Genomic DNA, 27,840 nt, shown 5'->3' with positions numbered 1-27,840 from the left:
TGTCCCCCTTCCCACATCCGGAAACATATAATGCCTTTTTCGCATGTGCACAAGAACTGTCATTGAAACAACTGAAAGTTAACAATGCTCTTATTTAAATGAAAAGATTCGCTTACATTATTGCTCTTACAGGGATATTCATTTTTTTAAATATATTCAATCATCTTCTATGGAGCTTAGGCTTTGTACTTCAGCAGCACTTGGCCTACTAAAATGTTTTTTTTTCAATGTTGTTTTTTCAGACAGAGTGACATTGTGCTTACTTTGTATTCCCCCTTCTATCCAGAACTTCTTTAAACCCCTTCAGTAGGGTTTTGGAGGCTACCAACTTTATATTAAAGGGTAACTTTTTATGGGTTATACTGTCTTGTGTCCAGTGCTTCAAGAATAGACTCTGGTTCCTCATTATTACAAATTGCATTAATCAGTTTTGAGACGACTTGTGTCATGATTGAAAATTTTGACTTTAGACTTGAAATTTCTAATTTTATCTTCTTTTAATGCAAAATGGTATGATATATACTCAATTGATACTTTCTTGCCATTTTACCATTTTTGCAGAGTTATTAGAAGATGGGGCGGCACGGTGGCACAGTGGTAGCGCTGCTGCCTCGCAGTTAGAAAACCCGGGTTTGCATGTTCTCCCCGTGTCTGCGTGGGTTTCCTCCCACAGTCCAAAGACATGCAGGTTAGATGCATAGGTGATCCTAAATTGTCAATAGTGTGTGCTGTGTGTGTGTGTTTGTGTGCCCTGCGGTTGGCTGGCGTCCTGCCCAGGGTTTGTTTCCTGCCTTGTGCCCTGTGTTGGCTGGGATTGGCTCCAGCAGACCCCCGTGACCCTGTCGTTAGGATATAGCAGGTTGGATAATGGATGGATGGATATCAGAAGATGGCAGATACAAAGACAGACTTTATGATTGTCCTTTTTGTTCTGGCTAATTATATGGTTATGGATATAATTATATGCTTATAATTTTATGCTTATGTTATTAATTAAACTGTCTGTTATTATACACCTCCTCATTCTTTGTGGTGGCCCTTAAAATATGTTTTTATTGATCCATATTCTTCCAGATATTCCAAAATAGATACAATTCCAGCATACTGTTTCAATGATATGCTGGATTTTTTTCACTAATACACTGGAATTCTATGAATGAGCAACAAAAGCATTTGAACAGAGAGGTGCATATATTATTTATCTTGATTTTCAGAAGGCTTTTGATAAGATACCACATGAAGGATTAGGGATCAAACTAAATGAAATAGTAATTGAAGGCACGATCTATAAATGGGTACAAAATTGGCTCAAACACAGAAAGCAAAGGGTTATGATGAGAGTAACTTTTATAGAGTTAAGTGATGCTAAAAGTGGAGTCCCTCAGTGATCAGTGCTGGGGCCATTACTCTTTTTAATATATATAAACAATCGGGACAAGAATATAATCAATAAGCTAGTTAAGTTTGCAGGTGATACCGAATTATGTGGAAGGGCAGATAATGTAAAGTTAGCTAAGGTTTTACAGAGTGATTTGCATGACATACAGAAGTGGGCTATTTTGTGGCAGATAAAATTTAATCTAAGTAAATGTAAAATATAACATGTAGGAATTAAAGATGTTGCATTTAAATAAACAGTGGGAGGCCTGAAACATCATCGCTCCTCATTACTAACTACAGCGAGACATCGTACAGAAGTGATCAAGAAAGCTAATAGGATATTAGGTTTATATATCACAGTGTACAGGGTTATAAATAAAGTGAGATTATGCTTAAATTATATAAATTAACATATGTTATCTCACTAGGGCAGGGGTAGGCAATGTCGGTCCTGGTGAGCCACAGTGGCTGCAGGTTTTCATTCCAACCCAATTGCTTAATTAGAAACCAATCATTGCCAATCTCAGACCTTATTTAATTTTATGGCTTGTTAGTCTGTGCAATGTAAGGCTCTTATATCATAGAATTTTTTCCTTTCCAAGGATATCATCCAAATGATTTGAAGCCTAAAACAGATTATTTTCAGTCTGTCACATTTTTCTATTAAGTGTTTTATTAAATCAAACAGTGCATGATGAACACACACAGATGTAATTGGAAAAAACTAGCTGGAGAACTGCTGGCTGCTTTGTCTTTTACATCTTATTACTAATAAGAAGCAATTAAAACACTGAATGCAGCAGTTTAAGATTGAAATAAGCAATTAAGGTTGGAGAACCTTAACAAGCGAGACAACTAAAATGAAGCATCAAAATATCACTTAAACAATATGTGCTTTATCAGCAATAATTGAGTTCTCGTTAAGGAACTGGGTTGGAACAAAAACCTGCACATACTGCGGCTCTCCAGGACCGACATTGCCCACCCCTGCACTGGGGAGACTTCACCTAGAGTACTGTGTACAGTTTTGGCCTCCATGTTGCAAAAATGACATAGAGAAAGTCTAGAGAATAGCAACTAGGCAGATTCTGGGACTAAGAGGTATGAGCTATGAGGAGAGATTAAAGGAGTTGAACTCTTTCAGTTTAAACAAATAGAGATTAAAAGGGGACATGACTGAAGTGTTTAAAATCCCAGTTGTTACTTTAAAATAAATTCTGCAACAAGAACATGGGGACACAGTTGGAAACTTATTAAGGACAGATTTCGCACAAATGTTTGGAGGTTTTTACTTCATGCAAAGAACCATAGATATATGGAAGAAATTACCAAGTAGTGTGCTTGTGAGTGGGACTTTAGGGACCTTAAAATCTTGACTTAATGTAATTTTGGACAATCTCTGTGAATAGAATAAAGGAACTTGTTGGCCAGAATGACCTGTTCTCGTCAAAATGTTTCTAATTTTTTATTGTATAGGTTATTTTCCGTTTGAAAGCTTCATTTATGAATGTCTGATTGGAACTAATGGAGACATACCTTTAACAGTCAGGTTTTAATTGACATTTTATGCCAGTATGGCCATATCTGTAGCTTGTTTGTCATAGACATATGTACTTAAAATTAAAAGAAAATAATTTCAACTTTCAGTCTTATTATTTTAAAGCATCGTTTGCGACTTCCTCTTCTATACATAATTACTATTTTATAAAATGTAGTTTCTGGACTTATTTTTTAATATGCATATTTACTCCCTAATTCATTTCATGGTCAAAGACAGATGGTGCCTATTTTGACAGGATCTAACACAAGGCAGGAATCAACCAACCCTGGAGACTGGACTGCCAGTCTATCGCTGGACCATATCAAACACCAACTAGTACTAGGTCAGTTTAGAGTGCCCAGGTAAACCAAGTAGTGTGACTTTTGGATATTGTAGAAAAATCCATGCAGAAGCAGGGAGGTTGTACAAATTCCATAATGACGATACCCAGGGATCAGAAATCAGGGCCCCAATGCTGTGAAGCAGCAGTGCTGTTCACTGTGCCATGTTGCAACCCTCCAGAAATAAATAAAATACAACTTAATTTATTATACCTTATTAGGGATAGTATATTAAACGTGAAACTCACAATATACTTTTGTAGTAGTTTTCTTTATTTTCTTGGTAATGATTTATAATAACTTTCAAAAATAAGTCTTTTAAAAAAATTACAGCAATACTTAAATAGCTATTAATCATTAAATCTACTGTATATATAGGTAATACTTTATAATAGCATTTATTAATTATATAAAGTTTCTTTACATCTTTACAAATCATTTATTCATTAGTTGTGGCTGTTTTTTTTTTTTATTACAAAAATTTAAAGTTGAAGCTATTTATCCATTGCAAAGGCTTGTAAAGGAATATTAATGAAAATAATCAAAGTTATTAAAAAGTGTTACTTATTCTTTTTACTCTTCTACAATATTTGATCATGAATATAACTGAAATTTGGTAGATAACTATTTTTTTTTAACTCTGTTTTACTTGCACCTTCACATTTCAAATATCTTTTTTTTGCTGCTGTGTGGAGGCTCAATGTAATTTCACCACAGGCAGTTTCCATTTCCAGTGCTTTCAGTAGAAGTTCTTGTATTATGAGGGGCAGTCAAGCTAAAGTTAGAAAATGGAAGTTATTAGAAAATGGAATGAACTGTACAAAATTGATAAATCTCCACCCTTGCAAATGCACTTGTTCTACCTGCCTGGAAGTGCCTGGATTCCAGCAGAATAAAAGGTTAGTTTCGAAAACTACATGCCAAGGGGTACTACACTAACTAGCGCAAGTTACTGTGACTTGCTGGAGACCAATGTGAAGCCTGCTATTCGATCCAAGCGGTGGGGACTGCTGTCTCAAAGAGTCCTTTTGCCACAAGACAATGCCCGCCTACACACTGCTACGAACACCAAGGCTTGTCTGGAGAAACTGAAGTTTGAGGTATTGCCACATCCTCCTTATTCGGCAGATTTGGCACTGTGTGATTTTCACCTTTATGGACCGCTAAAAAAACATCTGGGTGGTCGTCGATTCAAGACAGATGATGACGTGAAGAAAGTGGTGCATGAGTGGTTCTGAGGATAAGACAAAATCTTTTATTCTGCTGAAATCCAGGCACATCCAGGCAGGTGGCACAAGTGCATTGAGAAGGGTGGAGACCACATTGAGAAATTACATTCTCAGTTTTGTTACGGTTCGCTCATTTTCAGTTTAGCTTGACTCCCCCTCATAGTTTTAAACTACTATTGACAAGCATTGGAATTTATTACATGATTTGTGTTCTTGTGCTGGTTGTTTTGTTTGTCAAAGAATGGCAAATCTATGCTGTTATACCAGATAGAAGCTTGTAACACACAAGCATATTTTCAGAGAGCACCAATGGAACTAACCTGTGTTCTGTTAGAATTCCATGACAAATTGGTTGGAAACTGTACATCATAACCTTTCACAAAGTTGACAAAGAATTTGTGAGGACTGATTATTTTATAATATCTCTTTTTCCTTCTATAAATGTGCTTGGATTCATCAAGAGAATACTTTTTAGGACTATATTTTCTATATATTGATATGTCACATTTTTACCTTGAATGCTTTGGAGTTACTAGGATAGAATTTATTTTTTGTTGTCATCCATCTTCATGGTTTCAGTATGTTGTGGCTTATTTGTGGTGGTGTTTCTACATAACAGTCAGCTTTATTAAAAAGAAATTGCTCTGCTTTAATTAATTACACATGGAATATACAAAATGGTGTAACTGTCTTAAAATGTACATTTTTAACAATTAATACAATAGGATGTAACTCTATTAACGGGATTTTGTGATGGCACAAAAATTTAGTGGTTCATTTTGTCCATGCTGCATGAATACTTCAGAGAAAATGTTTTGGAATCATTCATGCAAAATTCAAATTTTGCCTGTTGTTTTTCCACTTTAGAAATAGTCTTGAATAAACAAAATGTATAGTTTATCATTATAAACCAAGGGTTTATGATGAATGCTTAGTCATGAATAGTTGGATTTTGAGGTATGATCTCCACATAGCTTACCTTGTGGGACAAATGGTTCCACACCATATGCCTATGTAAAGCTGTAAATATTGAAAATGGAAACATAATTGCATTTTTGTGTGTTTTGTTTGTGATTTTTAAAACCTTCAGTTGATGTCATTTGAAACCTTGAACTTCTGCTTACACTTTTGAAGGTCTACTAGATCATAGAAATTGTAGTTTCCAGTGCCAGTGAACTCACTTGTAATATGTTGTTTTTAAACAAGTCATTTTCTGATTGTGAGAGGGAGATGGTTTTCTGTTGTCAAACAGAACTGTTTTCTTTTGTGTCAAAATATACCAGCAAGAAGCTTGTATGTTGGGTTAAAATCAATACAGTTACAAGGCTGGTATTTGAACCAAAAACACTGGATGTGCGAGTCTGCATTGTTAAGCACTGTGTCTCAGTGCCAGCCACATGGAACAAATCAAACAAATCCTATTTGATATCACTATTTTCACAGAGAACATCATTCCATGGAGTGCTAAAAACCTCAAAATAATTGTATTTGCAATTGTCTAAAGCTGAAAATAAAAATTATTTTTGATATATCATTTGCCTCATCAATTTCCATTTGCATTATTTATTACAAGCTTTAAAATAATTCTATGTGTTTTATAAACTAAAAAAATGTTTACTTATTTAGTAGTGTCATAGTGAGAATGCTTAATACACTATTAACATTTATTAATAAATATCTAATACAACAATTGGCAATCATTCTTTTTCATTAAGCAGATATTGTAGCACATGCAGCCGCAGTATTTTTTGGAAAGTGGTGCTAAAATGTCTTCTTTCTATAAATAAAATGTGTTCAAGCTCATTTCTTTTCATTTCCAGTTTGGGTGTCAAAATAATTTCAATATGTCATTGTTATTTTGTTCAGGTTAATTATAAAATGATGATTATTATTGTACAAGTGGCAGTCCTTTTTATTTCGTTATGTCTTTAATGCCTGTGCATCATTCTTTTATTTAATCAATTTATCACCTACTAGGCAGAAAGTGTTCATAAAAAGGTTTATCGCTCTCTTTTTTTAATTGGGCTTTTGTTAGTAAAATTACTTGGGTAACATTTTGAACCTTATTTGCGTGGGAGCTACAGAAACTGTCTTCATTCATTTTTTTTTCCTCTAAAAATAGATATTCCATTGATGGCAGTTTACACGAAGATAGCTATTTCAGCATAGATTCCACCAGCGGAACTATTAAGACTACGAAAGTCCTTGATAGAGAAGAACAACCATGGTATAACATCACAGTAACTGCTTTTGAGGATGGTAAGTACAGTGAGAAGAAGAAAAAGTAAAAGATGTGTTATAGTTTTGAATATATTTTTACACTCACATATATATATGTGTGTGTGTGCATGTGTGTATATGTATATATATATATATATATATATATATATATATATATATATATATATATATATATATATATATATATATATATATATATATATATTTGTGGCAAGCGACTGGGGGTGGTACCCAGCCGGGACACCCAGAAGGACCGGAGTAGGGCTTATGCCTCCTCCAGACCACAAGGGGGCGACTGCCCTGGTGGTTTTGGGGACCACAGGAACTGAGCTTGGAAGCTCAACCCTATAGGGGCCCGTGGTGCCCCAATGCCTGAGGAGCCCTGGCCCTCATCACTTCCGCCACACCCGGAAGTGCTGGGGGGAAGAAGACCAGGGACACCCGGAGTGCTTCTGGGTGCACAGCCGGTACTTCAGTCACACTGGGGACTGCCGGCGGAAGCTAATCGGGAGGTACCTAGAGCACGTCCGGGTGTGTATAAAAGGGGCTGCCTCCCTCCATTCAATGGCTGGATTTGGGTGGAAGAAGGACAGAAGTTGGAGGAGAGGAGTGGAGGCAGTCAGGAGATTACAGTCATTGTGAAAGGCCAGGACTTTGGAGTGATTGGTGCTGCGACACTGGGTTGTGTGTGTTTCACCTGTGTAAATAGTTGTAAATAAACGTGTGTGGTGCTTTAATGTCTACCTGTCTGTGTCCGGGCTGTTTCCCACTATATATATATATATACACAGAAGTATTTCTGCTGCCTTGCAGTAAGGAGTTCAGGTTTGACATAGAGTTTGCATATTCTCACCATGACCATATGATATTCCTCGTAGAGTTCCAGTTTCCTCCACCAGTGTAAATGCAGATTAGGTGGGTTGGTGATGCTAAACTAGCCTGTGTGTGTGTTTTCCCTCTACAATTGCCTGGCAGCCTGTGAAAACATTGTTTCTGCCTTGTGTCCTATGCTGGCTTCAGGTTAAAGTGGGTTTAGAAAATGTATAGGGAATTGATTTCAACACCACCAGAGTAGTCATAAAAGACTGTGTGTAAATGTGACTGAATGGGAAGGTGAGATGGTTGGGTCTTTTTAGGCCACAGGAAGAGGTGGACCCTTGGTGAAAGTGAGGTCACTAGGATGAAGTGGCCTGGCAGTGTAAGCAGTTTGAGCTCTAGTTGCCTTTCCCTTCTGATGTAATGTGGAAGAAGGAGAAAAGACAGTGCACTTTATCAGCCCCTGACTCAGCATCTTATCCTCAGTTAAGTCCTCAGACTTTCTCCCATGTACATGTGTGTGACAATTTGTATATAAATATAAAATATGTGTATGTGTGTGTGTTTATTAATTCCAGAAAAATGAATTCATATTAAAATAGACAAAAGTATTGCTTAGCAAAATGTGAAGCAGCAATTTGAACAAATTAATTTCTTAACTATTTCACTGATGAATGGTTATTTACCTTTTATACTATATAGGAATTAACACTCTTTTTACATATATTTAAGGGCATTTTAGCTTTGTAAAAAAAACAAAAAACAATATGATCTCAAAACAATTTATTTAAATGTGGTAGGAACTTCAACCCACATATCAGGTAACTTTGCAATCATTCGGCCAGCAAATAAATATTGTTTGAATTGAGACTCATAAAAGTAAATTGTTGTACCAGACTCATCAAAACAAGTTAATTTAGGTTAGACACAACATGACTGCACTGCATACTAGAGATATTATTGCTGCTCTACTTGGCTTTTCCCTGTGGACATTATGTAGGTGACATGATTTGATGCTGTGTTAAGTGACAGAAAGTAAATCCATATTTTATAGTGATGAAACTGTTTGTTTACAGAAGAGGAACTGAATAAACATAGGAAACCATTTTTGGCAGCATAAACCAGGCATAAGTAAAATGAAGTGTCATTCCAAAACTAGCCAGACAGATCAAAACTAGAAAGAAAAATGAACTGATGTGTATAAAACACATATATGTTTTATATTCATAAGTATATGCCTTGAGCAGTTTGATTTTGCCCTGTTACACAGATGTAGATTTTCACACTCAAAATGCAGTTCAACAGGCATAAACATAAGTGTCATTGCTAAATTTACACCAAAATATTTGTATTCCAGAAAGCTTCAAATTAAAAATATACCATTTAAAAAGGGAAAAAGAAATTATTTAGGAAGAGAATTATGAAGTTTAAATCTGAAAAAAATGTTGAAAAATTTAGATCAGTTATTATCTGATTAGTGTCTCAAATTTTGTGAATAGCAGCATTTGCGGTCTGGTTGAATTAATACTTATGGCATTGGGATTATAATAAGAATACTGTGATTTGTACATCAGATACATAATACACTGTTGTTTTATAGCCACTGCATGTTTGCATTATGCTGCATAGCACTTTGACCGACCGACCTCTGCCCATTGCTTCCAGTTCAGGTGACAGATACTGTATTATTCCTCCATGTCCCAGGCCTTCCTAAAGTCTCTTCCCAATAAGAAATGTCCTTCATGCCTTCAAAGCGATTTGAATATACTAAATTAGATATAAATATAGCCACAGCAAATTAGTTTTTAAATGTTGTTGTTCTTGTAAAATTTCATGTAACATTGCTTTCTTGTAAGAAAAATAAAAACTTCTGTACTTACTTAAACAACACTTAATTTGGAATCTGTTTTCAGATTAGTTGTTGTAAACATGTAGTACAGCTTTTACAAGTACATTTTTTAACAAAAACCAACGGAAAACCTGAGTCATCATTTATATAAGCTAATGCATCAGCATAAATATGTAATAATTTATATGAAACTATTGATTGTTTCTGAAAATAGCAATATAGGGCTGTAGCTTCAGCAATAACAGCAGAGTGAACTGAGTCCTCAGATTCTGCTGGGAGTGGAAAAATAATTTTGCAGTAATGTTTTATTAATGTCTTATACTTAGACAGAAAAGGTAGAGAAATATATATTTCCTCTTGTATCGGTTATTCTGTATAGTCTTTAGGTGTCAGCCTAAGCTCACCCAGGAATCATTGTTCATATTTAGTAACTAATCCCTAAGGATTTTGCAAAGTACTAAAAAAATAAAGACAAATATCATAAACCCGGACAATAATCCAAACAGTGCATTTGCATTATGCTTTAAATCCTATTGAAATCTTGGAACTCCTTCAGTGTTAAAAGTGCATTTCAGTATAGGAAGTCACATTCCTCTTCATAATCCAGTTCCAAGTAACTGGATTTGTAGCTATGACTTACTTGATTAAAATGCTAAAATGCTTGCCAAATCTACTCTGTTTTGTAAACACAAGGATCGCACTCCACTTATATCTTTTAAACATTCATGCCTGCCTACTAAACGAAAGGTATGTGGCAACTGTTTGCTTTTGGAAGCAGCAGGAAAACACATCAATTGTGTGACAGCACCAGAAGGCCTGCATCACTGTGTGTGTGTGTTTGTGTGTTTTATGAATTTTACCTTGCTATTGTTTTGCACTGAATGTATCATCTGCATTATCACATCTGGTTGGGCCATAAGTGCTAGATTTCCTAAAAGTAATAATACAATGGGGTTATTTGAACAAAGAAAACAAATCCGCTAACTGCAGAAGAAGAAATTGAAAAGAGGTTGGAGACAGACTATATACTACACAAGCCTGCAAGAAACATATTGTACTGAATGTATGATCTACATTATCACATCTGGTTGAACCTCAAATGCTAAATTTCCAATAGGTAATAATACAAGGTGGTTCTTTGAACAAAGAGGACAAAGCAGCAAACTACAGAAGAAGAAAATGAAAAGAGGCTGGAGACAGACATGTTACATACTCCACGACCCTGCAAGAAACATTATCAGTCATCCATCCATCCATTATCCAACCCGCTGAATCCGAATACAGGGTCACGGGGGTCTGCTGGAGCCAATCCCAGCCAATACAGGGCACAAGGCAGGCAGTCAGCCCCACTGTTATAGCCTGTTATAAGCAGTACATTTTTAAAAAATTCTAGGTGGGGTTATACGTTCTTTATATCCAAGAACCTTCCTGGATGCCAAGATCAATTGGAAATAGCATTAATTATTTTTGTTACTATTTTTATATGATCGGCCCACCATTTTAGTACCTCAATTCTGACAGCCCTGTTGTTAGGATAGCATGAAGCTCTAAATACTGGAACAACAGATTGTTTGGGATCCGTGATTTGTATAAAAACAAAGAACTGGTATGCATTACTTTTTGAATTCTGATTTTTGTTCTAATAGTTTTCTCCTTTGACTTTTGGTTTCTGTTCAGGCCTAGTGTTACCATCCTTTAGGCTTTAAACTGTTTTTGAATTAGTCTGCATTTCACTCCTGGTCTCATTCCTTCTATTATTCCTCTCAGCCTTCAGGCAGTACACTGATTTGAAATTTCCAAAGAAAGCAGAACAGAGGACAGCCTAGAAACTCATGATGTGCAGAATTGTAAGAAGACACCAGAAGAGTTGGGTACACCTGGGGCCAGCAGAAGAACAAAGCCCAGGACAGAGATCTCAGGAGAACTCTTGTCAATGGCCTATGCCCCAGAAGTGGGTAGAAGACAAAAATAGAGAGAGAGAGAGAGAGCTTTACTTGTCCACAAATGTAGCTTTATAAAGAAGCTAAACACACAAACAACAACACCTCAAATACATACAGTTATTACAAAAAAGCAGAAAACTTCTGACTTCGCTAATGAAAAGAGAGTAGTCACAGTGAGGCATTATAAAGGTGTATTGCTGTACGTATGAAGGAGACGCATTTGTAATATAAAACAGATTATAGTAATAACAATTTTGCACTGTGAACTGCAAAGGCATATTTCCTTGGATTGAGTTTAGTGCAAATGTTGTCAGACACAAACATTTGATAAGAAGTCATTTCCCTTGGTCTAAAGCAGAAACATAAAAATAAAAAAATGGTCTGCATGCAACAACTTTTAACAACCAAACATATACAATGACGAGAATGAGATATTGTTAATACAGCTGATATCTACGTTATAAATAATTCAGTTGCACCTCTTTACATAAGAGTGTAAATCAGAAAGCCATACTGAACCAGTGTTGCTAAGCAACAAAGCACACTAGACAGCCAAAGTATGATATAGTGCCCTGGCAAAGATTTTGGGCATATTAAATTTGGACTTGCAGCCATCACATATCCATGTTCAAGGTCTGAGAGTCAAGGTAAATTTCTATGTGAAGACTGAGTCGTATTACATTGATCTTTAAACAGTTTTTCAGTTAAAAGAGTTCAGTAAAAAAACATTTCAGTATGCTTTTACGGATTCTGCAAAATTCTTGGATAGTAGTCACTTTTTGAAATTTAACAGAAATTTCATTAACAGAAGAGGAAGCATTCTGTTAATATCTCAAAAACTTGATTATATCTTATTTCATTCACAAGGACATTTCTTTTTTTGTAAAAATAATAACTACCATATCAATGCGTGTTGCAGTCAATGACTAGTAGAATGCTGTTGTCTGTTTATATACTGGCAAGTGGAACAAACTGTGGTACATTGCTATGGTCTGTAAGCATGGCTGTTTTTGTGAAAGTTGATGCATGGTTTAATTGATAAACTGAGATTGAAAAAAGTGTATGTCAGTAGATGGACTGCTTCCTTGATCAGATGTTTGGAAATATCTTTAGGGTTTAGAAATGTGACCATAATAATAATGCACACTTGTGCTATGTTTTATGTGTTATTATGACTAAGTTAACTTTGCTTATTGTGTGGCTCATCGAAAAAAAAAGAAAAATCGTACCTGATTGCTTAAGTTTGCATTAACGGAAATTAAAAACTAAAAAATTACACTGTACATTGGAGCAAGATAGGCATGCCAACATGTGACATAAGTCATACTAACTATCTTTTGGTGCAAAAAACAACAGTGTCATTGTGCAGTTTTTATAAAATGTCTCAATCAATAAATAGTCTTCAATAAATAAATCCATAAACAGTGCAGTGGTGAAGAAAATCCAAAAAAAGAGTAAAAAACCTAGAGTTAAAATATGAATCAGCCACCTTACTGTTCTTCACTACAGTGGAGCTCTCATCTCCCTGGCCCTCGCTCCCAGTTTGTTCAGCAGATGTGAGACAGCACTTGATCACTGAGAGGGCCATGAAGGAACATTTTACTGTGTATGATTCTGCCTGCTTGCAAATCTCAAATAGGTTAAAGTCCTTAATAATGAAAGTCAGACCTGCACTCCAACACAGGTCTGAACCAAAAATGTAGGTCTCACCACTCCCAATCACTCTTAGCACCAACTCATTAAGGCTTAAGGAGTATACAAGTCAAATAGTGAGGCAAGGGCTTTAAATTCAAAAATATCCACAAGAGGAGAGAGGAAAAACAGTTGCAACTTCTGGTCTACAAAACACAAAACAATGTTTCTTTAATGTTTAAAGATTTATTACGAATTAAAAAAATTATACAAATGAGAAGATAAGAGTTAAGAAAAAGGAAACAAAAACTGATGGTGAGCAATCACAAAAACGACCCAAAGTCATCAAAAAGGTTTGAGGCAGCCATCTTGTGTCTTGGCCACAAAAGGGTTAAATAATTGTGAGATGTTCACAAGTCCAAAACAGAACTAACTTTGGTTGCTAAAGATGGCAGCTTTATATGCCGAGACCGCAGGTGACATCAGCAGTGGTGCTGGGGCCGAAAGTGACTTCATCAGTGGCACCAGGATCGAAAGTAATGTCATCAGTGGCACCAGAACCATGCGGGATTTCCGTGGATGGTCTGCAAAGGACTGAGAAAGAAAGTCAGTACACCTCGCTGCTCCCTGGCCTGGTGTTGAATTACTATCATTTAGGCCCTTTAGCTGTCTCATGTGTGTGACAAGAAGTACAAGATGAAATCCAGAAAACAGAACCTGTAAAAGTAAGCAAGAAGTTGATAAACCAGAGAATCCAATTACAAAAAGAAAAATCAAAAGCCAAAGACAGGAGAAAACACAATGCCAAAGCCACCTTTTCATGCGCTGTCCCCCAGTTGCAGAGTCAAGTGGCCCTGCTCCCCTAGGCTCCACACAAAGAGTACAAAGCACATAATTTAAAGGACTTGACACAACAAAATTAACACCATACATAAACACAAAGTACTTAATAAACAAAAGATTTATCAATATATAAAACATAAAAAGTAAACAAAAACAAAATTAATGATATTTACCAAATAATTTATAAAAAAATAACAAAAAGATTACACAAAAACAAAACACCTTCAGCTGTACCATAACACACTGCTTATTTAGTGAATACTATAATTTAAAAGAATTTAATTCCAAAGAAGCTTAGGCCCCTGTTTTGCTTATAGGCATTAAATTGGGAAATAACACTAGTTTTTAATTTATATGGGAGAAGGAGGTATGCCTTTCTTATTCTGAAAATATCAATAGTCTTTGTAATCTATGTAATTTTGATGAACTATGAACAGCTGTCTTAATACCACTCCTGAGTCACTAACCAGCAACGTTTGGGTTACAAATACTTAGGAAAGCTTTACATTGCAGAGAGCAATAGGAGAGTGTGGTATAGCAGGTCCAAAGTTCAGAAATAATGAACGTTTTAATAAATAATCAACTGGCTGGCTCACTCTCCGTGGGTCCACTCATGAATCTGCGGGGAGTTGGTGGAGTAATTGTAGTGTGACGGTGTGGTCTTTCTCAATTGCTTCATTGGCTTCCTGCAGTGCACGATTGAGACGCTGTTCCCACAGAGGCTTATAAGAACGAGCTGGCACAGCAGCAGGAAAGAGAACAAAGGTTAAAGGACGGGAGAAGAAGCAGGCAGGAGAAAGAAAACAAGCCAGTATAATGAACAGAAGCAGGTCGAAGGGAGTGAAGCCCCAAAGAGGAGCATGTGGCCATCGCTCCGACAGGGCTGTAGGTCACTCCTGCTGAGCAAATTGGGAGCGGGAGTGACCATCACGCTCTGGAGGTACTTTCACCATGTGGAGCCAATGGAAGAGGTGGGAGTACAGAGCACTCACACTGGGTAGAGCCAGGATTGGCAGCGGTTTGGGCAGAGCAGGGCTCGGGGTTGCCCGCAGACATCGTGGGATTAGCAGCAGGGACACGGGCCAGATGAGATGGGTGTTTGCACCTGTTGGTTGATGTCTCTCTGGGCTGCTAGGTCTGAAATTGAAGAGCCGTCGGTTTTATAGGAAGGCACTTGGGCCTTCCTTTTAAAGTAAGGCAATAAGTTTCCTGCATTGTGTTGTTTTAACCTCGTTTTATGGGATTTATTTATTGGATTCTAACCTCCACTGGACACCTTCATTTTATGGATTATTTATTTACTGACAATTAGAGCGCTACACTTTTTGAACACTGTTGTCTATTTTAATAAAAACACTTGAACACTTTTCAGCATTTCCTTCCTTCATGTGTGTTTTGTCCTCATCTGCCCTGCTCATCCGGTTATGTTATCAATGGTGTTGGATTCTAGAGGCTCCCAAAACAAAAAGGGAACATGGAGCTAACCTTCACCATCACAGAGAGCTGCCATCCATTTTTTGATTATACAGTTAACTGGCTATAAGTGACATGCATCCATGTGTGCAATGTCAGGCTGAGCTCTCTCTCAGTCTGTGGTATAGCGGGTCTGAGGCTCAGAAAGAGGGCTGTTTTTAATAAATAAATAAATAAATTGGCTGACTCGTTCTCCATGGGTGTGTGGGGGGGTTGGTAGAGTAATTTTGGCAAGATGCACCTGCATGTGAGGGTGTGGTCTGTCTCAATTGCTTCATCGGCTTCCTGCAGTGTGCGATTGAGACGCTGCACTCATGGAGATATATAAGAAAGGGCCGGTGCATGAAAGAAGGATGTTGAAAGAAACAAAAGAAAAAGAAAGGAGGTTAAAAGACAGAGAGAGAAGAGAGTGGGTACGTGTTTATGAGAAAGTGAAAAGGCAGACAGGTGGGAGGAAATCCCTCATGTGAATGTGTAGCCAACACACAGGGGCTGATGGTCACTCCAGCTGAGCAACCTGTAAGCTGGAGTGATCGACAAATGATGCTCGGTTAGAGCGACTTGCCGGAGAGAGGCATTGTTGCTGCAGGGGAAGGAGAGGCTCAGTGAGGTGTCCTGTGGGGAAGCCATGGGCCACAGGAGCGCGAGCCTAGCAGTGGGAGTCGGAGGCATGGTGTGGTGCCCTGCTGGGAGCCAGAGAGGTCTACAGGGGCTCAAGCCTAGGAGCAATGTGGAAGGAACTGCAGATTAGGTGCCTCCTTGGCTGCAAGGACCCATTAGGGTTAAGCCAAGGATACGTCAAGTATTAAAGGAGTGAACCCGAGCTCAAGTTTTTAAGGACAGCTTCCTGCTGTGTTTTAGCCTCATCTTAAATGATTATTTATTTAGATTTTAACCTCTATTACTTGTTGCATTATTTATTTACTACAGATTGATTGCACTGAACTTACTGAACACTATTTTGATCTTTGACTTGTTTTAAATGGAAGCACTAGAGCACTTTTGTACCGACCCCTTGCTTTGTATTGTGTCCTCATCTGCCAGCTCATCTGGGTATGTTATTGATGGTGTTGGGTTCAAGATACTCCCAAAACAGAAGTGGGGTTGCAGAGCCAACCTGCCCCATCACACAGTCCCCCACTTCTACAAGAGGCACTGCATGATTACATTTGCCAAGGTGGATTATTTAATGCTTAAATATGTGGCCTGTGATGCTTGCATTTGACAAAGTGTAATGCTGATATGCTTATGTTAACAAATAATTCCAAACTGGCCCCGTGTGTGTTTGAGTGTGGGCTCTTTGTTGATATGGTGCCCTGTCAATGGCAGGCATGCTGCTAGGATAAGTCCAGCCATCATTGCTCCTTAATTGGATTGAACAGGTTTGAGAATGTTATGTTATTTGTACATAACACATTGAAAAATCACAAGACTCTTTCAAAAGCAAACAGAAGTATAATTTAAAGCAATGCAAGAAAATATATACTCACTCCAGGATCATGCTAAGTTTGTGATTCAGAGTAGTAACATATACTGTATTTGTAAAGTAAAGGTTAAAGAAGAGAGAGACATTCTGGATAAAACTGGTGAAAGAGCTTGAGTTTGGGTGACTTGATTTGTGTTTTATATTTGGGACAAAACAATAACATGTATTCAAAACTAAAAGATTTGAAACCTTTCTTTATGTACATTGTGCATTTAAAGTGCAACACCCATGGGTTTTATTGATAAAAACACAGATACTAAAATGTAGTATAGGTGTAAGAGACATATTAGTGCAAGGTAGGAAAAATAATGGATCCCATGATACAAACAGTGCAGAAAGCTGTAGCAAGGTTTGTCTGAGATTTAGAAAGAAGTAGAAAGGTAAATCACTTCACGTTCAACATAGGATTAACTTTAAACTTGAAGTTCTTAATGTACATGGCCATTAAGAATCATACAAGATACATACCCTTTGTACTGGAAGTCCTAGCAGGCTTACCATTAAATAACCCTATGATAACATAGATATCCAAGAAGATAGTAACACGGAAATCAAGTACTGTATACCTTGCATAAACAATATTTAGTGAAATGAGTAACATATTTCACATTCTCAGAACATTTTTACTATAACTGTCTCTTTAATACTAAGTTCCTTAGCAACTATTAAATATTGGGTTAAATTGTCATAAATTTTTAAATTTAGGTTAATATTTAAATATATATATTTTTTTACTGACATTTTCACATTTATTGTGATACAATGTCAATTCTTCTTTTGAAAAACATCTTTATTAAATTTAAACATTAATTAAAAATAAATAACAGATAATATTAATGAATGCAATGCAGACATAAAGCGATTTTATTTTATTATTTTACTATCTTGCTTTGACAGATAATTATTGTTCTTTAAATAGATTAACTAACACAAATTCTCCCGTTAATGCCTTTTAATGTGTATTAATTTTAATTACTATGCTTGAAAGGAGATATGCGGAAGAAGAATAAAGTAATTTACACGATAATCTAAAAAAGCATTTCAGATATACTCACTTAATGGAACTTTCAGTAAATGAGTTAAATGGGAAATGTTTCTTTTTTACAAAACAGACATGGAGGAACAAAGGAATATAGAACTGCTCCAACACTGTATTTGTAAATTAAAGAAGATCTAATAATGTGGTAGTTTTTTTTTCTTTTTTGCACAATATTAAATTTAATTAGGTTAAGATTCACTAATCACTGCACACTAAGCATTTAGTTTAGCACATTTTTAGTTAAACATTATTAATTAGTATTCTTCTTTATCTCTCCTAACACAGACAGTGATGTTTTATTTTGTTTTAACTCTTCAATGTTCTTGTATGAAGCAATGATTACCATTACAGTAATTTGTTAATATCTTCTTCTTTGTCTTCATCCTTTTTCCTGCACTTCCACCCCAGTTAGACCCTTTACTTTATCCATTCACCTCTGTTTTGACTCCCCTTTATTCTTTTCCAGTGAACTTCCATTTCTATCACACTTTTACCCACATACTGTATTCATTCTCTCTCCTCATCACATGTCCATACTACTTCATTATTCTTGTGTATCAGTTTCTTAGATTCTTCTTTCAGCTTACATGCATCAACTAGAATTGTGACATTTTTGTCTTATTTCAGCACTTGTAGCAGAGTTGCAGCATGCAGCATCTCTTTATTGCTAAACAATAGTTCAGAGATGTCACCTTCACTGTATTACAGGTTTTTCCCTTTCACATGAGCTAAGTTGTGATGTTTCCTTTGGGGTCTCTAGTTATTCTCTTTTATGACATTTCTTCCAAAGTAGAGCTTCTGCATGTTACAACCACATCTCTATTTTCTGGAGTTTTTTAAATACAAAATTATAACTGTAAAGAATGGACTGGGATTAAAAACTGGCCCTGGACTTGTCCAGACTGGCCTCACACAATTGCCCAAAAATCAACTTGTGCCCCCCTTCAGTACATGTATATATATATATATATATATATATACCTGTTGTGATTCAGAGAAGTTAACAATGGCAAGTTGTATGCCTCTAAAATAGAATCGAAAACAGGCCAACATCAAACTGAGTGACCACTTAAACGGCAGACTTCAGCCTACAAATGGCCAAATGGTTCCTTGGCTTCAAAATATCTACAACATTTTAGGATTGACCCAAAAATAATCAAAATTCCACACAAAAGAGAGGATAACAATCAAAACCTGTTTGCAAAGAGCACAGCAAAAAAGAAACCTTTATAAAAAGAAGTCTTAATTTATAAAACATCATAAAAAATCACAAAAGAACAAAAAGGAATGTGCCTAAAAGTCAATCAAGGGGAACAAGTCCCAGAAATGTAATCCAAGTATAATCCAATAAACATGAGCAAAAAGTAAGCAATAAATCCTGAGAACATAAAGATCCATATTCACAGGAAAGGATCAATACTCGTAGGAAAGACAAACCACCTTTACCAGAGCATATTCAGTATATGTGACTCAGGCGCCACCGAGAGTGGCAGCCTTTTCAGCATCTCCGTGTACGACTTTATTTTTCTACTTATTTATTTTTCTACTTTTATTCTACTCTTTTTTATTGATTGTGAATTTCCCATTGGGATTAATAAAGTATCTATCTATCTATCTATCTATCTATCTATCTATCTATCTATCTATCTATCTTTCTATCTATCTATTTATCTATCTATCTATCTATCTATCTATCTATCTATCTATCTATCTATCTATCTATCTATCTATCTATCTATCTATCTATCTATCTATCTATCTATCTATCTATCTATCTATCTATCTATCTATCTATCTATCTATCTATCTATCTATCTATCTATCTAAATCATGAGGACCCTTGAAAGGCTGGTCCTAAAACAGCAACACACCCTGGTCTCAGAAAATCTGGATCCTTTAGCAGTTTGCCTAGCAGACACATACTCCACAGAGTCAACTCTCACTTAGATAAAGTCAGCACTGCGTCATTGACTGGGAAAAAAAGCTCAAGGTTTTGAATTTTGACACCCCTATAATCTCCTGGATTATAGACTGAGACTGATGGACTGTGAGTCAGAAATGGTGGTGTATAATACTGGAGCACCTCTAGGAACTTTACTGTCTCCCTTCCTGTTCAGCCTTTACACAACACATTTTCAGCACAATACCAGTGCTTGCCATCTACAGAAATTTTCAGATGACTTGTACATCATAGACTGCAGTAATAATGGAAATGAGTCAGAGTACAGGAAGGTTGTGGAGGACTGTCCCTTGTAGTGCAACTCAACATCAGCAAGACAAAAGAGCTGGTGGTGGACATCTGGTGTGCCATAAAGCCTCTGAGGACGGTCACCATTCAGGGGGAGGACGTGGAAGTGGTACAGAACCACAAGTAGCTTGGGTTCACATGAAAAACAAATTGGACTGGTTTGATAACAAAATGGTGCTCTACAAGAAGGACCAAAGCAGACTGTACTTCCTAAGGAAACTCAGGTCTTTTGATGTGTACAGCAAGCTGCTGGAAATATTCTACCAGTCCACAGTAGCCAGTGGGGTGTTGTATGCTGCAGTTTCCTGGGGAAGCAATCTGACCACAAAAGAAGCACAGTGCCTGAACAAACTTGTCAGGAAAGCCTGCACCATCACAGCGCAAACCCTGAACACACTGGAAGTTGTTGTGGAAATGAAGATGACGGCAAAATTAAATGGCATCATGAAACATTCCTTCCATTCCAGGAACAATTTTAGCCACAGTCTCATTATACCACGGTGTGCTAAGAAGTGACTTTGGGGGTCTTTTCTGCCCACTGCTATCTGCCAATTCAATGCTTCCACCAGATGAACTCATTAGGTTTATTTTAATTTATTTATTTACTTATTGATTGATTCATTGATTGGCTGTATTATCTGTGCTGTGAGTATGTATCCTTGTTTTTTATGTTTCTGATGTTGCATGCATCTGAATTTCCCCATGGGATTTAGTTTATCTAATCTAATCTAATCTAATCTAATCTAATCTATCTAAAATCCACTCTGACACAAATAGAATGTGCAAACTAAACACAAACAATGTAAGGAAACAAGGTATAAACACAGGATAAAAGTGCGGCAAGCATGATAGTGTCCCACATGGATGGGAAATGCTTCCATTCCACAGTATTTAAGTAGATTTAAAAAGACAAAGAAAATTTTCAGAGAGAGGGTAAATAGCAGACCCATACAGGAGTTACTGCCTTTTTAGTGGATTATGTTAGGGTTTTGAAGTGTTACTGAACAACTGTAATTCTCTAATTCAAAAGCCTAACCCCGCTAGTCACACTTCCTCCCCCAGTAACTGCCTCTTAAAAAAACATACAAGCACTGGGGAGTCTAGTCTCACACTTTTCTCCACTTTTCTCCACAGGTGAATTAACACCGACTTTATTTCTGATTGCCAAACTGCTAATGAAAGGGACTTTTTACAACTAACAAAAGTAGTTCTATATTTTTTAATTTGTTCAGAGTGCCAAAATAGTCTTGCAACTATACTGTAAAATTAATTGCATCTACTGTTAGCTTTTTCAATATTTTATTTCAGGTTCACAAGAAAAGTTAGTTGATTTTGACAGATCTATGGGAAGGAATGCAAAAGTTTGCTTATAAGAATGAAGTTGTCAGGAAAAGAATTTTCATCCACCTTGGCTTTCCACAGATCTCATTTATAAAACGTTCTGTGGATTTGACTGTAAAAATATGTGTAAGCCAAAAAAAAAGGAAAAAGCATACACATAAAGAAATTCAATTTGTAAAACCAGGCATACACACATTTGTATGGTATTTACCCTTTATAAATCACACTCATCTTGTAAATGTACATATCTTCATATACCCTGTTCTGGCACCCTGAGGCAACCATGACCATGCTAATCAAGATTTACCTCTAAGGTGAGACAATTCTGACGAGGGAAGAGAAGCAGAAAAGGAAAAACTTTGAAAAAAGCAAGGTAAAAGTTCTTGTCTCTGAATCACAGCCATGCATAGAACTTTTATTTGCTGGCCTAATTGCAGGTGTCACCAACAAGCACAAATATGTTGAATGGCAACATGCTACTGTAGCTATGATTACAGTGAGCTCTATAAGCCTTACTATGCCTTAGACAAAAAAAAAACAAACAAAAAAAAACAAATGGAACATCCTCAAGTTAGAGGCAAAGAAGCAGACCGCTCGTTACTGGCAGAGTGTGAGTGCAAAAGAAGGATGAAAGCACATCTAAGCATTCTAATTTCAATTTGCCAAATATCTTCTGTAATTGGAGCTGCCCTATTACATGGCATTATGCCAGAGTATACAGATGTGGCAGATGAGACAGATGTACAGGAATAAGGTAGAACATTGTATGCCTTTAAATGAAAAACCACATTAGTGCAATTGTCAGTAGGTGGGTAAGGAACAGGGTCATCTGGCATATCAACAAGTTAATTGGTGGGAAATTATTATGCTGTGCCATGTTATGTAGCATAGCACATGCAGTCACAATGCTGCATATCTTTGTTGGCTGGTAGTGCGGTCTTCTGTCTTATACATCCAGATATCACCACCTCCATCTGAGGAGTCTTAGGGTGTGCTCAACAAATGAGAATGCCAAGCGGCATTGTAGTGCCTCTCCTCTGTGTTTTGGGGGTCGCAGGCAAGGCATAAAGCACTACCATCTGAACGGGTAGCTGCTATCACTTAGCACATGTAATGGCATGATTGCTGTTATAATAAATAATAAAGGTCATATGAAAAACTGAGGGTTCAGCCAGCTACCTTACCAACATGCCAGGTTGTCTGTTAATGCTAATTTGCTGCAAAATAAATGAATTACGGGGTTGACCCCTAGCCACCGAGCCACAACAATATCAGCCTCATCTTGGTATCACAGATGGCTAGTATATTAATAGAATGTACCTGCTTATGGTTAACAAAAGCACTTTATTCACACTACATGCCCTTATTGCAATATGTGTGCAGTCAATTGCTCCATTTACATTAAGAAACCAGGCACTTCTGGAAATTGGAGTTTTATGTTGGCCTGTACATCCACACCATATGGAAACTGATGTGGCACCTCATCAGTTCGTTTATGGCTTCCAGCACAGCGGGCATGATAGAGCTGAAGTTTGTTTTAGATATTCCTTACTGGTTGGCCAGTTCCTTCTAGTAGGTGCTTGTTGCCGGAAAGCCAGCCACTGCTAAAATGTGGATATGAACAGGTATAGCCTGATGTCAGGTAGTCTGTCTTTGTAATTTTGGGATGCAATCCAGCACATAGTTCCAGGAACACAGCTTATGGAATCTTGCCTTGTCTCATAAGCTAGTCATCATCATAAGCAAAAAAATCCTGCCAGTTTCTAAATGCTTGTTTCCTTTGTATATGATTAATTGCATAGTCTTCAAGCAGCACCACACATCCATGTAATAGGTTATAGGGCATGCTATTTATAGCTTTATGTACACAGGGAGTAAATCACACCTCTGTTTTTACTTCATGCAGTTATTTACACTAAGTGATTGCATATAGCTGATATAAACTGGAAAACCCAATTAAGATCTTCAGTGCAAATTCACAACATTGGCCCTCTTAAAAGGGAACTAAAATAGTCTGTTCATCATATTCATCACTTTTGAGGTTTAATAGGTTTGTCACGTTAACATACTTTATAATAATGGCTTGATAAAATGAATTATTATCCGCAGAAGACATCATTTAACTGGTCATTTTTCACTTTTTATGAAATGTTGCCATAAATATAATCAAGTTCTCCTGTCAAATTTTCTTTTATAAATCCCAACATATGTATGGAATTACACACATTTTGGGCCTCTTTTTGGGCATATGCATGTTTTATAAATCTGACTCCAGGGGCCTCATGCATTACGCCATGAGTAGAATTCACACTAAAACATGGCGTATGGACTAAATTGGAAATATGCATATGCAGAAAAAAGTTCTGATGCACAAAAACATGAGTAAGCCAACTTCCATGTACTTCCACTCCATAAATTTTTGTCAGCGTGAAAAGTAATGCACATGCATGAGTCTGCCATCCCACCCTGACTCCTCCCATAATTTTGCTTACTTTAATATGCAAATCTATATAAATATCACCTTCCGTTCACTGTTTGGTTAAAAGACAATAGCAAAAAGTGAAAAAAAGAATTTCAGTGAATGCAAAGTAGAGGCAAGGAAAAATTTACTATTTGTTGGCTTAAGCAGTGGTATAAATAACAAAAGGTAGTTGATCAAGTGGTACAGAGTGGCGGAGAAACTTGAAAGTTCAAGTTCAGAAAGTCACACAATGCCCAAAATAAAAAAGAAGTGGTCAGATATCAAAGTTACCAATAAAAGGCAAGTCATAACCCATTGTCTGAGTGTCATACAGAAGCATATTAGGGTACAGAGAAAAGACAAAAAATAGGGAGGCAGTGAAGAAAAAAAGGTTGAAATGTCCACTTTAATCTTGTAGTTTATTTTGTCATTAATGTAGAATGTCCATCCATCCATCCATTTTCTAACCCGCTGAATCCGAACACAGGGTCACGGGGGTCTGCTGGAGCCAATCCCAGCCAACACAGGGCACAAGGCAGGAAACAATCCCAGGCAGGGTGCCAACCCACCGCAGGGCACACACAAACACACCCACACACCAAGCACACACTAGGGCCAATTTAGAATCACCAATCCACCTAACCTGCATGTCTTTGGACTGTGGGAGGAAACCAGAGCGTCCAGAGGAAACCCACGCAGACATGGGGAGAACATGCAAACTCCACGCAGGGAGGACCCGGGAAGTGAACCCGGGTCTCCTAACTGCAAGGCAGCAGCGCTACCACTGCGCCACCCTAAAGTAGAATGTCATAAATCTAATCTTAAAATTAATGTTTAATTTACTACAGTTTCTCAGATCCCATCATAACTAAAGTAGCACATTAAATGCTTCATATTCTATGTGTTCTTCGATGTGCTCTATGTGTGTGAATCACTAAGTGTTTTCTAAATGGGCTTTCTCAGGACACAGAATACATTACATTCATGATATTAAAGCTCTCTGAATAATTTAAATACTAAGATGTATACTAGATGCTTTCATAATGAAATGAATTAAAGCATGTATTAAACATGGGGGCAGTGGTAGCGATGAGCTGGCGCCCCATTCCGATATTGTTCCTGTCTCCTGCAAGATGCTCGCTGGGATGTGCGTGACCCTCGATGAAATAATTTATTGCAGCAGTACTGTCTCTTTCAAATGCACCAACCCCCAATTCCTGTCCTTCCTTTCCTTTCTCTGCGTAAACAATTGCCACACAATAACTTCTGTAATAAATGTCAAACCATCTGTAAGCTTAGAACGTCAACTTCAAAATTTTTAAGGAACATTGAAATATCTTCGTAGTACATATTTAATGATTCCATCCATCTATCCATCCAGGGTCACGCCATTCCCAGCAAGCATTCAAGTGAGTCACACAATGCCCGTGAGCAAGTGTGGTGAGTGATGTCCGCACAAAGCACAGCTAAGTTGTAAAACATGATGGTGGCAGAACTTTCACTTTTTCAAAGAAATATCACCTTTGTGAGATACAACATGAAACAAAAAAGGAAATCAACACTGATAAGAGAATTATTAGTTTTGACTTGTGTTTTATTTTGTAATTTTGATTCTGGTATAGTGATAATACCATGCTGATGGATTAATTTCAGCCAGTGGCAGAGAAAGGCTTTTTATATGGCGGGAAAACCTATGAGTGGGCCCTCTGTCCAAATGCTATTGTACATGAATCAGATAAGTACACAGATTCCAAGTATTTAGCATGTAGTTCATAACAGCTCCTATGACACTGGGGATGAGTGTCTGTTTGCTGAACCAGTGAGGATTGGTTGGGCACATTTTCTGAGTGTTAAAGCTAGTAACGAAAGTGCAAAGTTAGCATTGTTAGCACTGGTAAATTGATATTAGTCGATAACTCTTGATTTCATCCACTTTTGCATGTTTATCTCCCTTTTTATTATTATCTTTATTTATTGCCTTCATCTGCATCTTTTCCCCTGCTTTCATTTTCACTTGTTTGGTCTTCATCCTCATCAACTGAGCTATCTTCATTCCACTAAGATTCTTCTATGTTATTTGCATGGTCACTTTCTTCATCTCTGATGTTCTCAACACTTTGCTGTTCTTGGTGAAATTTGCCATATGCCACTCTGGCCAAATGGAGTTGTTGGTTGCCTTGAAGTAAAACATTGGGTGAGCTGAATTAATGAAGAAGTTAGAGGAGCTTCAAAACACCCTTGATTTGTGCCTAGCCCTTTTTTAGCTGTTCGGATGTTTTCTTGACATTTTCTAGATGATTGGAAATAGTCTTGTTGTGACGTGATGTAGTACACAATCAACATGTGCCTTTTTCTTCAACTTCAAGACTACATTCTGTGATATATATTGTGTTACTGTATATGGAAGTCTTTAAATTAGGATGTACCAAAATGTGTTAAAAAGATTTTTTAAAAATGTATTTTATATCAACTTTATGAGCCCAGTTATGATGGAGCCTAGACAAATGCCCCCCTGCTGTAATGTTTGCATCACTTCTCCAGCCTACTCCTAAGATAAAGATCTTATGGAATCTCTTTCACGTACTATAACATTTGTTTCCTGGAACTCCTGTATGTTTTACTGAACATGTGAATAACAAAATTCATTTAAATTGAGTAGCTATTTTTTATCTGTGTGAAAGCGTTACTTAACAAATAAACATTTCACATTCTACAGCAAAGCTGGTAACCTTAATAATGACAGTGGTGATGAAAGTTTGGTACATGCCTGTAGAATTGTTTGTCAACTAGCAGTTTAATAAATCTGTCATGAACAAAATATGATGAGGTGCTCTCTGTGAAGTTTATTGAGTGCTTTCTCAGTATGTTTGTGTGCAAAATTTTCCAAAACCTTTAAGTACAGTATGCTTTTATGATAATAAAATTTGTTTTATACACATTGTATGTGGGAGCTTCCTTGGAGGAGTTGCATAATATCAGACAATTCTTATCTACAAATAGATTGCCTACTTTTAATATGGAGTGTAGTTTTCACAACTGTTTATTGAGACTTTGGCTACTGTTACAAGGAACATAACATGATTTCATATGCAACAGGGTCTAAATGAAGACAACATAACTATAGGTAAAACGTGTTAGCTGATTCAGCACTGCAATTGTAAAATGTAACCAATATAAGTGTATCTTGTCTGTGCAATACAGACTAGGCATAGGCTACTGGTGAACCAAATATAGACTTGCCCAAAAAAGTAATAATGTTTACCTTGAGAGATTTTTCACATGAAAAATTTACCTTTATTTTTTATGTACTTCCAATGAGCAGATATGCAAAGTGTCAGAAAGTGTCTTAGACTAATTCATCAGGTTGAGTATTTACTGGAGCAAAAATACACTGCTCAAACACATTTGATCATGATGAATGAAATATTCAAGTGGAAAGTCTTTACTGAGTAATATTGTGTAATTCATAGAGAACAAAATGATGCAGCATCGAAAACCCAAGTGATTTAACAACAATAGAAACCAAGATCAGTAACCTATTGTGGGCTGGATTCAACATCACACCAAAAATTAAAGTCAATAATTGAAATCACAGGCTGATCAGTCAGGAAAAATAAGGAGACAGCAATTGTCTATGGCCACAGACAATTGTTTGCAAAACCATTCAATTTTTGGGGGTTGTCTTGCTGTTACCTCTCCAGGTTTACCTTTTGTCACTTTAATATCCAACAAAGCAGATGAAGTTGATTCACAATCGCTTATGCCTTCTAACTGGACAGATTGATCTCCCTGAAGCTTATTTGACTTTTTGCCGAACTGTGATGATTAAGTGTTCCCTTAATTTTTTTGAGCAGTGTAGTTGGAGCCTGCTGTGGTAGTAGCAGTCAGGAAATAGCCATAGAAGAAATCTTAGTCCATGTCAGTTTATAAATATACTCTTAAAAGGCCACTGTGTTGACATGTGCAAGCCAATAATCT

General features: G+C 36.9%; 1 protein-coding gene across 3 annotated transcripts in view; it reads left to right on the top strand.

Annotated features, from left to right (window-relative positions):
- LOC114653468 (cadherin-18) overlaps positions 1 to 27,840 on the top strand; it is a 1,070,530-nt gene that overhangs the window by 885,037 nt on the left and 157,653 nt on the right. For all 3 annotated transcript variants that reach the window (XM_051928932.1, XM_051928933.1, XM_028803814.2), the window contains one exon: positions 6,613 to 6,749. In XM_051928932.1, coding sequence (XP_051784892.1) covers positions 6,613 to 6,749 — 137 coding nt within the window. The remainder of the gene's footprint in view (positions 1 to 6,612; positions 6,750 to 27,840) is intronic.

This window comes from Erpetoichthys calabaricus, chromosome 6 (assembly GCF_900747795.2).
Source record: "Erpetoichthys calabaricus chromosome 6, fErpCal1.3, whole genome shotgun sequence".
Taxonomy (NCBI): domain Eukaryota; kingdom Metazoa; phylum Chordata; class Cladistia; order Polypteriformes; family Polypteridae; genus Erpetoichthys; species Erpetoichthys calabaricus.
Note: the sequence above shows the minus strand (reverse complement) of the source record. Positions and strands in the feature narration are given on the sequence as shown.